Here is a 13,337-nt window from a genome sequence, read left to right as displayed (position 1 = left end):
TAAGCAAAAGGATATGGTGTCTGTGATCCACTGTGATGCTAAAGCATGGCAAGGAGAAGGAGATCAAGAGACAGGATACAAAACAGAGTGAATGGTGGGAGAAGGGGAAGGAAGAAAATTGGAATAGAGCAGCAGGCATTTTTGGAAGGAATTGCATGAATTCTACAAGTACATACAGCTGAGGAAAATAATTTTCACTCCTATTTACTTAAAATTAGTAAATTCCTTAAGTACAATATGAACAGGATCATTCAGAGGACTTCTTTAAAAGCCAAACAAGACCCATATGGGTGCAGTGAAGACAACATGCACATGGCAAAGCTAAAACTTTATCTTTTCTGCTATGCCACACAGCAAGTGAATGTTCCTACACAATTCTATCTTAGAAGGAAAAACACTTTTCCTGGTATTTACATGACAAAGTCACAGTTTCCAAGTTCTTTCTAATATCAGACAAGGACCTCGGACGGCAGAAATACACAACTCTTACAAAAGTATACACAAAGCTGCAAGCTGCGGCTAAGGCAGACTACCTAAAAAGATATTTGAGCTTCCTTTTACCAGATGGTTTTGCCTGCTTGAAAGCAAAACAAGATTGCTAAGCAGCATTAAATCTTCATTAGCTTTCCACAACTAAGTCCTGAAACCAGCAGTTTTGTTACAGTCGAATGCATCAACAAACAAATACGAAGTTCAGTTATTAACTAGTACTTCTTTTTCTCAAGTACCATCCCAAGGTTTTGCCAAATTTTGGTGGCTTTTTTTTCCCTGTAGAGACTGTAAAGAGTTTTACTCTAAAACCCGCATCAGCTAAGTGGAAGAAATGTATCCTTTGGCAAGCTAAAAACACACCTACCATCAAATTTACCATGTTCCCACAAAAATATGCTCTGTTCTGCTGACATTAAAGCACATTACAGTGAATGGGCCCTCCAAACAAAACCATCTGAAATATAAAGATTTTATTTAGGGCTGTTCCTGGCGCTGGCAAAGCTCCAGTCTATTTGAAGGGTGTTCTGTCTGCCCACTAAGCCTAGATTTTTATTTTCTGTTGCAATTTTCATGTTATCAGAAGCATTGCTCCATTTTTACATTAGCATTAATCCCAATGCAAGCTAGTCAGAGACAAATGTACTGGGCACTGCAGGTAGACTAGTCCTTAACAAATTTTCCTCAAGTCTCACTGCAATGTACATTAAAAAAACTAATACATATCTAATTAATCTAATTCTAATTAATTTTCAAGTTCCAGTAAGAAAATTACATTTGCTACTGACGCAAATTGTTAAGAGTCTAGTTAGAACCCTACCTTTCAACTGGGCACCACAATAAACTCAAAAGAAAATGTAAAGAACATTCAAAAGTAACTCTGGATTGAGAGTCTGTGAAGATAAATGATACTCTCTTGCTTTCTTTTTTTTTAAAGCAGCAGTCAAATTGGGAGTATGAAAACCAAAAAAAAAGAGCAGTTGTCTTAAACATTCAAACAAATCTGTGCTGCAAACAGCCAATGTGACAATATTGGGGACCCATATTGAGCCACTCAGAACACTACTTTGCACAAAGTCTAAGTGTATGCAGCATGGCTGTGTTTTTCATTAGTTAACATTATTAAGGAGAAAAGGAACAGTGCCTACGTCTCTGTCTCTTAAGAACCGTCATTGGCAAAGGACCATCAACAACAAAGCAGCTCTTCTGAAGCAGAATAATGACATCCTGCAGATCAGGTGATGCCCCCTTACTCACAGGCAGGCTCAAGGGAGCTAAGCAAGAGGCCACTACGTGATGAACTCTCATCATCTGAGTGAGGGTTTTGAGAACAAGCAAGAGAATCACAGAGCAGATGGATGTGAAGGCATGAAAGGATTAAGTGTCCATGCTCCCACTCACAATAGAGACGGAAATCTTTTGATATGCAGATGGTGAGACCAGAAGAAAGGAACCAAGAATGCAGGGGGATTTACGCACTATATTCATGAAAACTGAGGTTGACAGCCAGATGTTTGTGTGCCTTATTTTGGATGGGACTCTATATACTCCTCCTACAGTCCGGAAGGAAAATGTGATTGGTTTAGAAAACCTGCAAAAATATGCATTTTAATGGCTTACACTGTTGGGTTTTTTTAGTACAGGTGTTAAACTGGAAAGCAGAGTATCACTAGCAGGGTGTTCTGGGATATGGCTCCTTGAGGACTGGAAAAGAAAAGTGGTCTCAGAAAAACAGAAAGCATGCCCTATTTCTAATAAATGAGCAAAGAACCCCCCTGTCTGACACCAAAAGCATTAATCCAGAGGGCAAAGAAACTGTGCCTGGAATCTACTCAGTCAAGAGGACTTAAGAGGTACAGACCTCAGCAAGCTGCCTAAACACATTGTCTGATGCGTGTCTAACAAGGTGACAGTGTACTAAGCTTTGGAAGAACCAGAAATGCACTATACACAAATTGAAAACTTGACATTAATAACATACAATTTTATCATAGCATACTTAAAATTAAGAAGGTATGTATATGAGACGCCCCCTGCCCCAAACGTTAATAATGGCATCCAGAGATAAATCTAAACCAAAATGCATTAGGAGAATGTGTGCTAAATCTGGAAAACTGGGAAGTTGAAGGAAGGCTCTCCAGTTCCTCACGAGATCTATATAGACATTGCTGTAAAGATGTTTCTGAGCACTGAGATTCTGCAGTGAGCTGAATCTTCTAACTTTTAAAAGACACACTGTAACAGGAGATGTGCTTTAAAGGAATTCAAACATCAAAATTTTCATTAGCTTATTGATGAGTTTTCCGCTTTTGGAAGAAGAAGGAGAGGCTAACTTTTTGGCCAAATTTTCTACAAATGTTCCATGTTTCAAATGCTGACCTGCATATTTGCTCTCTGCTAAATGTTAATGTACATCTCTGCCTTGGAAGATGAAAACCGACTTCCACAGGACAGGTATCTCCACTAGGATCATGCTTCGACAGACTAACTCAACAGTTCAGATTTTCTTCATTGCCGAGAACACTTCGGTGCAGGAATCTACCAGAAGACTATTTACAACCTGAAAAAGTTGACATCACTCTTCTGAAGGAAGATAATCAGAAATAAGATAGTCTAAAGAAAAGGGTACACCTCCCAGAAGGGTATTAAATCTGAACCCAAGGGATGTTCATACAACGCATTCCATAAAAATTTTAACCATCCCCAAGTCATTGGTTCTGATTCCCACATCATACAGGAATTTTTCAGAATTTTCATATGTGCAGATAAACAAAATGTACGTTCCAAGTAATTCACCTAATTAGAGTCTCAAGCTCTAATGTATAAGGTGAGCCATCTTTACAAAAACAATTTATGCTGAGAATGCTTTATAGCCTTTTGTACAGCAAGAAACTGCTTCTGACATCAAAGAACTGGTTAATATATTCTAAATAAATACCAGAAATAAAACTCGGGATTATTTGAGCGCTGCTCTAGAGCAGAGCTGAAGAGCACAAACAGATTATTATAGGAAATCTGAACTATACATATTTGAGAACAACCTGAAAATGCAGTCCTCTCTGAGATATTTCTAGCTCACCATCTATTGTGCAGTAAGATGTGCAGACAAGCAGCAGCTAAACCAAGAACCACCTCCACTACTTGTGCTATCTTATTAAAGGAAAAAATAAAAGACATAAGAAAAGGAGCTGGGGAGGGGCAGGAGAGCACAGTCAATGCTCCATGTAAGATATTAGTCACTGAGAACGCAACAGGAACTCACAACAGACTGTGGTGTTTCCCCCTGTATTTTTTCCTGGAAGAAACACTGACTGATAGTTAAAAACACACACCCCCCCCAAACCAAACCAAAACACCTCAGCAGCCCCTAAGGAATGCTAGCCCCTGCTTTCTGAACAGGGATTTGTTAAGTCGCACAGTCCAATCAATAAACCAGATCATAGAATGATTAGCAGCAGTGTTAGTTAACTTATTCACTGAAAAATAACTCAAACTGGGTCTCAGGTCTTATAAATAAAGGAAATGTTTATAACTGAGTTACAGGTGGGTGACTGTGAGGTCTGCACAGGATTGTGGGAAAAGCACTGACTTCAAGGGTCAGAAGTAGCATTTTCATAATACAGCTACAGATTTTCCTTCTGAAATTAAATTCTTCTGAGACTGTTTTTGTGGGGTCAGCAAAAAGTATTTTAAGTGCAGTTCATCAGCATCCACAAACCTGGCCACCTATTCTGCTGCCTGTATGGGTGAACTCAGGAGAAGTGGAAGAAAGAGGCGTAGTATGAAATGGTTGAATGACTAAAGAAGAAACAAGCACTGGCTCCACCGCTGTCTGTGTTGCTGGAAAAGATACTCCTGTTGTTCTTCTGCCTCCTCACTTCGGGAAAGGGGGTATGGTAGGTTTTCCAAGGTAAAAGGCAGAGAAGGAGCAGGTGCCCTGGAGAATACAGTCTCCTTTGGGTTCAAAGGCTGGCATTTGGAAACACGGCATCATCTGTCTTGGATCCCTATGATTTCAAGGCCCTGTGTCAAAGGACACACACTTCATTCACAGGTACTATGTGAAAGCTTAAATTTCAAGTAGGTCTTGGATTGGAAACAAGTGGGAGCAATGAGTCTTTGGTGAGCACAGGAATATCATGCAGCTTTGGAAAGGGACTTGGCTCTTGTCTTCACCCTGTGTTCTCCACTAAAAGGAAAGATGAAGAATAAACAGCCATCTTTGTCACATTTGCTCAGCTGCTTTAGTCACCAATGTTCGAAATTAAACTACGAGGAATTGAGTTATTTCATTCACCCTTCTTGTCTGAGTAAAAAGGCCTTGGTCAGTGCTACGTCACCACAGCTAAGGCTGCTTTAGGAACCTGGCCTGCAATGCAGACAAGACGGACTATCACAGTCACCATCCAAGTAACAGCCCCTTTGCTGCTGTTACTTGTTTGCTTGCATTCACTTTGTTTTTCTCATGCTATCTTTAAATGTTGTGGCTCTGCTAGCCTCAAAAGGGTGAAATAGTAAATCCCTGATACCCTCTGCAAATAGCAGCCTGGCAGAATATTCTTAACAGATGTTAAGAATTATAACAGGTTGCGTCGCTATTTTCTCTGGGTATTTGCCAAAGGAAGCCCAAAGCATCCCCACCAATAAACTGGCATTTAGAAAAGCACTCCAAAACACAGTCACAGCTGGATGATCTATTCAGCAATATTCTTCTTTCCACTCCCCACCCATCAGTGGGATTTGCTGCAAAATGATTAACTGCCTTACCACCATCTGTGCTCAGGTTCCATTCGTAACCCAGGCATTTCAGGATCCCAGCCCTGCTCAAGCTAAGTCCAATTACTGCTTGTTGATTCATCAGTCCACCTATGCAAGCCTAGAAAACGCAACAGGTAACCAAACACTCTCGGAACAAATTAACCTCTACAAAAACCAGGCACATCACGCCTCAGGAACCAAGCAATCCCTACGTAAATAGGTACTTCGTGTTCTATTCCACCAGCGTTAACTCCTGACAGATACAAGGAAAAGCTCAGGTCAGGCCACAGCTGCTTTACACAGGTTGCTGAACAACAAGCCTTTACCTTGCTTGCTGGCAGACGCTGCAAATCCAAGCCTTCTCCTTCTTCTGGTAAGAACTGCAGCTCTTGCAGATGTTGTACTTGCAGTCTTGGCACTGTCGCTTGCTGTTGATAAGAAATGTGAAAGGGGAACAGCAGCGAATACAGCAGTGCTCATTGAACTTCTGCTGCTTGGAAAGGATGCTGCACTTGTTACCCTCTTCATCCAACTTCTGCTTCATTTCACTGGAACAAAAGCACAAGAACAAAAAATATAGACAAAATTTCAATGAGAAATCTCCCCTTTGCTTTTCTCCTCTTCCCACATTTTCAAGTTATACTCTTCAAATAACTTTTGCAGCTGTGAAATAAATGTCAGAAATGCATATTCTAAATCCAGAATTGGGAAGCAAAAACCCCTATGTTCCCTGGAGTCACCCATGGCCAGTCCGTTTAAAACCTCTGAGTCATGAGCCAGGACAAACAATCTCCCTTCACTCAGCTCCAGTGAGACAACCTTCAGGAGAGCTGCTGCTCCAGGTACTCCAGCTGTGCAAAGCCATAGCATCATTTGAGAATTCAAGGCTGCTTTCAGAACACTTTACAAATAAAAAAATCAGTCTATGAAAGTCAAAAGGCTTGGTGCACAGCAATAAAAAAATCCTACTGATCAACGAAAACAAAAAGTGCTAAGTTTGCTTTGTTCTGACCCATGGGATCATATTATTCATAATAGCTCCAATTTGTCAAGGAAGGTTAATCACATAGTTCATTTCAGAGACATTTGGGTGTTTTACTACTTAGGACCAACACTAAGCCAACCGCCAACTGTTCATGAAAGTGTTTGCAGACCCCCTAAAGTTTTCTGTATTCCAGCAGAAGAGCACTTTTATTAAGAAAAATAAAACAAATTGTGTGTGTGTGGTATTCAGTAATTTGCTATCTCTCATTTTACAGTGTTTTTGATATTTTACAAATTAGGTAATACATTCCACAATAAGAGTAACAAAAAATATCCAGAAGGAACATTTGTGTAAGTAGACAAGTCTGCAAACTCATCACACAGTTTTTGTCATGTACCACTAGAATATACATTAAGAGAAAAAAAAAATATCAGGATTCATGAAGAACATGTTAAATATAAGCTTATAGAACAGTGTGTACGTACATATATTGATTCTTCCCATTTCTCAGAATTAGTGGTGGCTACCGTACTATTTCTGATTGCTGGTAAGAACCACTAATAAGACTAAAGTAACACAAAAGTCTAAACAAAATTTAAAGATACCACAAAAGATAGACTAAGTTGCAGGAAGACAGAGTCATGACATGCTGACTTACACTTAAATTAATGCTTAAATATCTTGCTACAGGAAAAAAATAATATGCTTATTGCATACTTATTCAGGGACTCAACCAAGATAATCTATAAGCATCACTATGAGCCAAGTCTGGAATGTTAAAAAAAACCCTAGCATTACTGGGCTATACATCTTCTTATTTGCCATTTCTGTCTCAGACTCATAACTCAAAATAAAAACAGCCTATTCCATGAAAGTCTGACAGGTCAATTCTAAACCTCAAGTCTAAAAGGCAATTAAGGCAGTGATCTAAAGGATGGGATTTTTGAACTTGCACATACCATATTTAACCATATTCCCAACATGCACCTTTTATAAATTTAAAACTTCAAAACAATGTATGTTTCTGCTGTTTGTCCCCTGTACAAATGTTTGGCTATCTTAGACCAGCTGCTCAAACCCAAGTAAATACTCTTTGGAATTTCAAGTAAATAATCTTTCTTTATGATTTTTGTCCTGGTGGCAAAACTTACTTGGTTTTCCACATTTTTACAGAATGTTAAAGGTGAAAAAGGTAAGAGATTATCATGTAAGAGAGGAAATGTCTGAATTATGCAAGTCAAACTGGCTTCCTCGTGTAAACAGATTAAATGGGATGGTTAGACTAGTTTGTCTTATCTCCATTACTCCCTTCTACGGTGGTACCACATGGACAATCTTTCTATGGGAACAGGAGGGGAAGTGAGCTGTTCCCCATGTCGCTCCTCCATCCACTGCACATATCCTGCTGCACAGCAATGGACTGAGACAGAGAAATGCCTCTGAAGAGGAGGTCAGGTGGGAACCCTGGGTCCCAGGAGAGAAGCTGGTGAGGGCTATATGATACCAGGAGGATTTCTGGCATGGAGAGGAAGTGTCAGCAGCCCGAGATTTTGCAATCTTTGCTTCAGGCTGGAGACCCGAGGCAGCAGATGCTGGCCTCCCTGTAAGATGAGAACAGCTAAGGACTCCAGGCCAGGAAAGGCAGTGAAAGAAGACATTTTTGTCCTCATGCAGCTCTATTATCTCCCAGAATTAGCAACACTGGTATTTGGTAGTATCAGCCTGCACACTCAACATTGGCATGCTCAATGGCATTTTGAACCCTCATTAGGGCTCTTACACACAATAGCAAGATAAACCACAGAAGCAAAGCCACCTATTAAAGTGCCACAATAATGCTCACACAATATAAAAACAGGCAGTTTCATTCACAACAGAGCTGATAAAGCCTGATACCCAGAACACGCTGAGCACACACTGAAGCTTTTTCATCAGTACAGGCATTAATTACATCTCTCTCCACTATCTCGCTGCCAACATTCATTACAGTGGTAGAACCTTAATATCATTAAGGCATCTGCCTCACTGTTAAAAAGGACTAAAATTGGCCAACGGGTTCCAAAAGTCAATAGGATAGGGTGGGACAGGCTGGCAGAGAGCGAGCGAGCATGACAGAAAAAGCCTCATTTCCACAGGAAACCAGGCAGAACAGAAAAGAAAGCAATGCACATCCCTCTGACAGCTGTAACAAATTAAGGTGCTCATGTGCCACCTGCCAAAGGCTATTCTAGTTTCTATTAGGACTCAAATGGCAAAAGAGACTGTCAACAGGATTTGTCAGTTGAAGCCAAAAGGCTACTCTCCCCACTCTTTCCTTGGAACTAAAACATGAGCTTCATACGAAGGCAAAGTGCTGCACAACACTGGTAGGCAACTCAACCTGCCTGGTGTGAGGAAAATTGCATAGTCAAATGGAAAAGTAGGCTCTGATTTACTCCTAGCAATACTGAGAAAACCTCACTTGCATGTGACTTCACCTGGATGATTACTGTGAACAGGATGATTAATGTGAGCTCCAGTCTCAACACACTAAGAAAGTTTGTAGCACTGGAATTCAGGAGGTAGGAGTTGAAGTTCGAGACATCCTGAGTTTGAAAAGCTCAGACTTTACCTTCAGGATGTTCAAATGGCTTGGTGCAAGAAGACTGTAACAATGGTCTAACAAAAGGAAAGCAGTCAACAACACTGATCCTCTCATGCAGTGAAACTCACTTCCAAAGGCATGACAGCCACCTGTGCAGGAACTGACTTCTAAGAGGCAGGTTGAACCACAGAGCCCTCACAAACATTCCCCTTTCCTCCCCATGCAACACTGTTCCCTCAAGTAAACACGGATGAGGGGGAGGGGACAGAGAAAAGAGGGAGAATGTATGCGCTTACTTCCCCCAGCATTACTTCCCCAAGGAGGGAACGTAATGTATTTATAGGTGTATTTATCTAATATGTGTGCAAATAAAACAAGCAACAAAAAAAGATTCTGCACAAAAAATTTCCCTTTTGGGGAAAGGACGGAAGAGTGGGAACCACAAATAACAGAATTTATTCACATAACTTAAATCACAACTGATGGTGTTCAGCTATTACAGTTATATGTAACACAGTAATAGGAATCTATGGAGAAGAGAATTCCTGCTGTTTGAATGAATCTCAGATCGGATTTCATTTTCTTTCTCGAGTGGCTGCATTTCACCAATTGCCTATAAATACAAAAGAAGCAAAGAATACTCAATAGATACCCAACAGTTGCAAAGACTAATTTTCTCAAAGAACATTTTATTGAACTGTAAGTTCCAAAACATACAGATGCATATTTAGATTTTTCCAGAGGCTTGTATTAACTAACCTGTGACAGTCTGCATAGTAAATATTTAACTAATTTCAGGCAATGTTTTGGGTGATAGACTTCTGGCACATAATCCCACACAAAGTCAGGTTAGGAATACTTTCTAGCATACTGCATTGGATGTAGGTTTTGCTATTATATTCTGAGGGTGAACAGTCATCTTCCCCTCTTCCCCTGCTATGTTTTTTGCCCACCCCCCCCCTTTTTTTTATAATTTAAATATTTTCATTCTCATGGTTTATTTCTTTTTAGTGTCTTAAAGGATTTAACTGAATTTGTGAGAAGTACGGTATTCTGCTTTGCCGGTTTGTACAGTGGTTTACAAATGTTATGGTAGGTTAGGTATCATGTTATGCTGAAGACAGGTACTACACAGCACATTACAAGGGAGGATGCTGTTGAAACGTGGCTGGCGAGTTATGTAGACATGCAGCATGCCTCATTGCATGACTGCTCTTCAACAGCTGGGCAATTGGCAGCCCCTTTTGTTTCTACAAATAACATTGCTTCAGACTTGTAAATGTAGGATGAAGCCTGGCAAACCGAAACTACAGGATTGTTTTCTTTGCTCTTCACTGCCACTGATTTAGAGAGATTTGTCCAAAGTCACCAGCTTTTTACATACTTCATTTTATCTGCTGTACAACAGCAGTAACAGTAAAAGTCGCAGTGACAATAATAAACTTGTCTTATATAAATAAATATATACAGAACACCTTTACAGCATCTTTCATTTAGTGACCATATATAGTCCTCTCCACTGCTGTATTATTGTAAGCAACCTATTTACAACTAATATTCACAACAAATGACCCTCAAACTCTTTTTTTACCACAAGGCCTGACTGCCTTATCTAGCAAAAATTCTGTTTCAAGTTACTTGTACAGTATACAGCTAACTGAATTCCTACTTATTAGCAAGTATGATAGGATTTATTTGGTGCAGGACTGTAATACTGAATGCTCTTTTTGTGCTCTGGACAGGCCTGTTCTAGTGGGATTCAACAGGACCAAGGCATTTTCCCTGTGTGATTGCAAAGGCCTCAGCTTCAAAAACAGGCTGGCAGGTTCAAACATAATTCTTCAACATTTGCCTGAACAATGCCTTCTCCACTAATAAATTTCTTTAAAACAATTGCTTATTGTATATAATTGCACCTCCTGAATACAGAAATACAAGCTTGCTTGAGAAAAGCCTTTCTGCTTTTTTTCCAAATCTCCTTTTATAAAAGTTAGCTCTTTTTTTTTTTTTTTTTTTTATTTCTACTGGCACTGTGCTAAGGATGCTTGTTTCTGTGAGCTACAGTTTGATACTCACAAAGCTCAACAGCTGTAATTATTCTATATTTTAATAAGTGAAACAAATTGTAGACAGCCCTGTATGCTTCTCCCCAAGAAACATTACTGTGATTACATACTCAAGGGCTGGGGGCAGGTGGAGCTATCATCTCAAACTGCAATGTCAACAGTAACATACACGTTGGCAACTTACCGTAGTAAGGTAATACTGTGAGATTTAAAAAAAGCTGGAAAGAAGCCTATTATGTGTTTGAGAAAGGGGTTAAAAAAGTAATTGCTACATGCATAAGGATGGTCAAACTCCAAGCCTGTCTGCTGGGGACAGCAGTGGGAGGGAGTTCATAAAACAGCAGGTCTGAAGGCCATGGTCTTACAACATAAATATATACTACAACATAAAGCTAAGAAAACCCACCTGTTTTCCGTATAACAAGGAGAACAGTCCCTGGTGGAAACCTGACAGTTGGCTTGATTCACCCAGTGATTTGTGTAGCAGAGCTACCATACCTTTTTTTCTCCAAGAGATCAGCAGTTGAAACGTTTGCCTGGGATGCAGATTAACTTAGGTTTCTGCTCTATTCGAAGGAGACTTAACATCCTCACTACCACCAACTTAGACATCAGGTTGAATGGCGTCCTTGGGCGTTGTTCCTCATCTTTGGTAAGACCACCATAAAGTTATCTATAAATATTCATTGGAGCACAGGGCAAGACAGGAGCATAACCAAGCAGCCAAGGCACTCACAAGGCTGGGACACCTTGCTTCAGTCTTGCCTTAAGAAACATTTAGGTATTGCACAGGCAGCAGTACATCACCGATGGTTAGCACACTGCTCTGGGAGGTGGGAGATGAGGTGAGGGTGTGCCCAGTGGGTTTTGTTCAAGAGTCCAGTTTTGGGAAGATTCTCCTATTACTCTGTGAAAGTAGCCGCACACAGAGGCATTTATGGGAAAGCAATGGGACCACTACCACTGGCAGCAGTAGAGACAGTCCTTCGGAAAGGATGCAACATGTATTAGCTACAATGCAGCACACCAAGCTCCAAGACAGAGTCTGTATAAGCAAGTCTGTCTGCCAGGCTCCCCAAAACCCAGCTCTCTGCTCTTCTCTGAGGGAACATCTTCAACTGTAGCCAGCTTACTCTCGCCTCACACCAGTCTCCACTTCAGACTGGCACCTGCCAGTTTAAAGGCAAAGCCCAGCTGGTGCAGTTCCCATTTGCTCTGTTGCTTTCTTGGGTGATGGACAAATACAATTTCTCCTACTGTTCAACCACCTTTTACCTTCCCCAATGGAGACTAGAGGTTAAAACTATTCTAGTTGCCTGCACAGGAAAAAGAGGGAAATGGAGGGACAATGTTCCTAGGAGTTAAAAAAAAAAATTAAAAAAATTCCCCATTTCCTTCACATTACTCCTTCCTGCTGAAGAGAGGAGCAACGCTTTGACCACAAGTTATCAAAGACAGGTAGAAACTTTCTCTTTCAGTATTACAGATGAGGGCTTCTGTTTCCTGTCCTCTTAATTCAAATTACATCTATTTCATAAAATAAGCTACCTTTTATCCACCTGGCATTGGAGCCTTTTGTCGTCAAAGACTAGTGAGCAGGTGGCATACACTGCAAAGTGCTTTTCTTAGGGGAGCAGTGTTCTGCTCAGCTGTGTAACTGGTTGACTCTCTTCTCTGCATTTGTTTGCACTATCTCACCTCTCAGACTTGATTCAGAGCAGTCCATGAAGATCACCAATTTGTCTTAAAACTGGTTTTAATCTTAGTTTGACCACTGTTAAGAGCCTTAAAACATTTTTTTCCCCTCCAAAGAAGAGAAGCCTTCAGACAGTCTTCTGGCCAGGCACCCTTCATAGTCACCTACATGTACAAACTACTGATGTTACTGATTTGTTATTGATTTGTTATTGGTTAGAATTAATCATATTCAATTTTAATAGGAATATAGAATTATAAGAAATATTTTAGCAAAAACTATATATCTATTGCATTTTACACATTTAACCAACAACCAACAGCTGCTGTGAAATCCTCTGTATAGCCCTGTACCAGGGCTGGAGGAATTGGTTAAAATTATCTAGAAGGAACATTTAGAACTTAGATAACAAGCTTAAGATTTAAGATAATTTGGATATAGTGTTTATTTGTAGGAGTATATTATAACCTAGAAGAATGTATAAGATGTCAGAATTTCAAATTAATGGGAACTGAGAAGAGTCAAATGAAGCAACTTGTAGTTATCTGCCAAGAAACAGTTAGTTACCTGCCAAGGACCAAACTGCGCAGAATCACCTAAAGAAGGTCAAGAAGCGGACAAGTGAGGAAGACTATGAAAGACCACCAGAGACCTTCAATGTGCCTGCGTAAAGGACATTTACATATGCTAATAACTTCCCAGAAATCTAATGAATATGCATAACATTTCTCGGAAACCTAATGAATATGAATAAGTTCA

General features: G+C 40.1%; 1 protein-coding gene across 5 annotated transcripts in view; it reads right to left on the bottom strand.

Annotated features, from left to right (window-relative positions):
- The window catches only part of MYRIP (myosin VIIA and Rab interacting protein), a 243,297-nt gene that overhangs the window by 128,365 nt on the left and 101,595 nt on the right, over nucleotides 1-13,337 (bottom strand). For all 5 annotated transcript variants that reach the window (XR_011329424.1, XR_011329423.1, XM_069810697.1 and 2 more), the window contains exon 3: nucleotides 5,574-5,795. Coding sequence is in view for 3 of the 5 variants with exons in the window: in XM_069810697.1 (XP_069666798.1) it covers nucleotides 5,574-5,795 (222 nt within the window). In the remaining 2 variants the exon portion in view is untranslated. The remainder of the gene's footprint in view (nucleotides 1-5,573; nucleotides 5,796-13,337) is intronic.

The sequence above is a fragment of the Haliaeetus albicilla genome, chromosome 2 (assembly GCF_947461875.1).
Source record: "Haliaeetus albicilla chromosome 2, bHalAlb1.1, whole genome shotgun sequence".
Classification (NCBI taxonomy): Eukaryota; Metazoa; Chordata; class Aves; order Accipitriformes; family Accipitridae; genus Haliaeetus; species Haliaeetus albicilla.
Note: the sequence above shows the minus strand (reverse complement) of the source record. Positions and strands in the feature narration are given on the sequence as shown.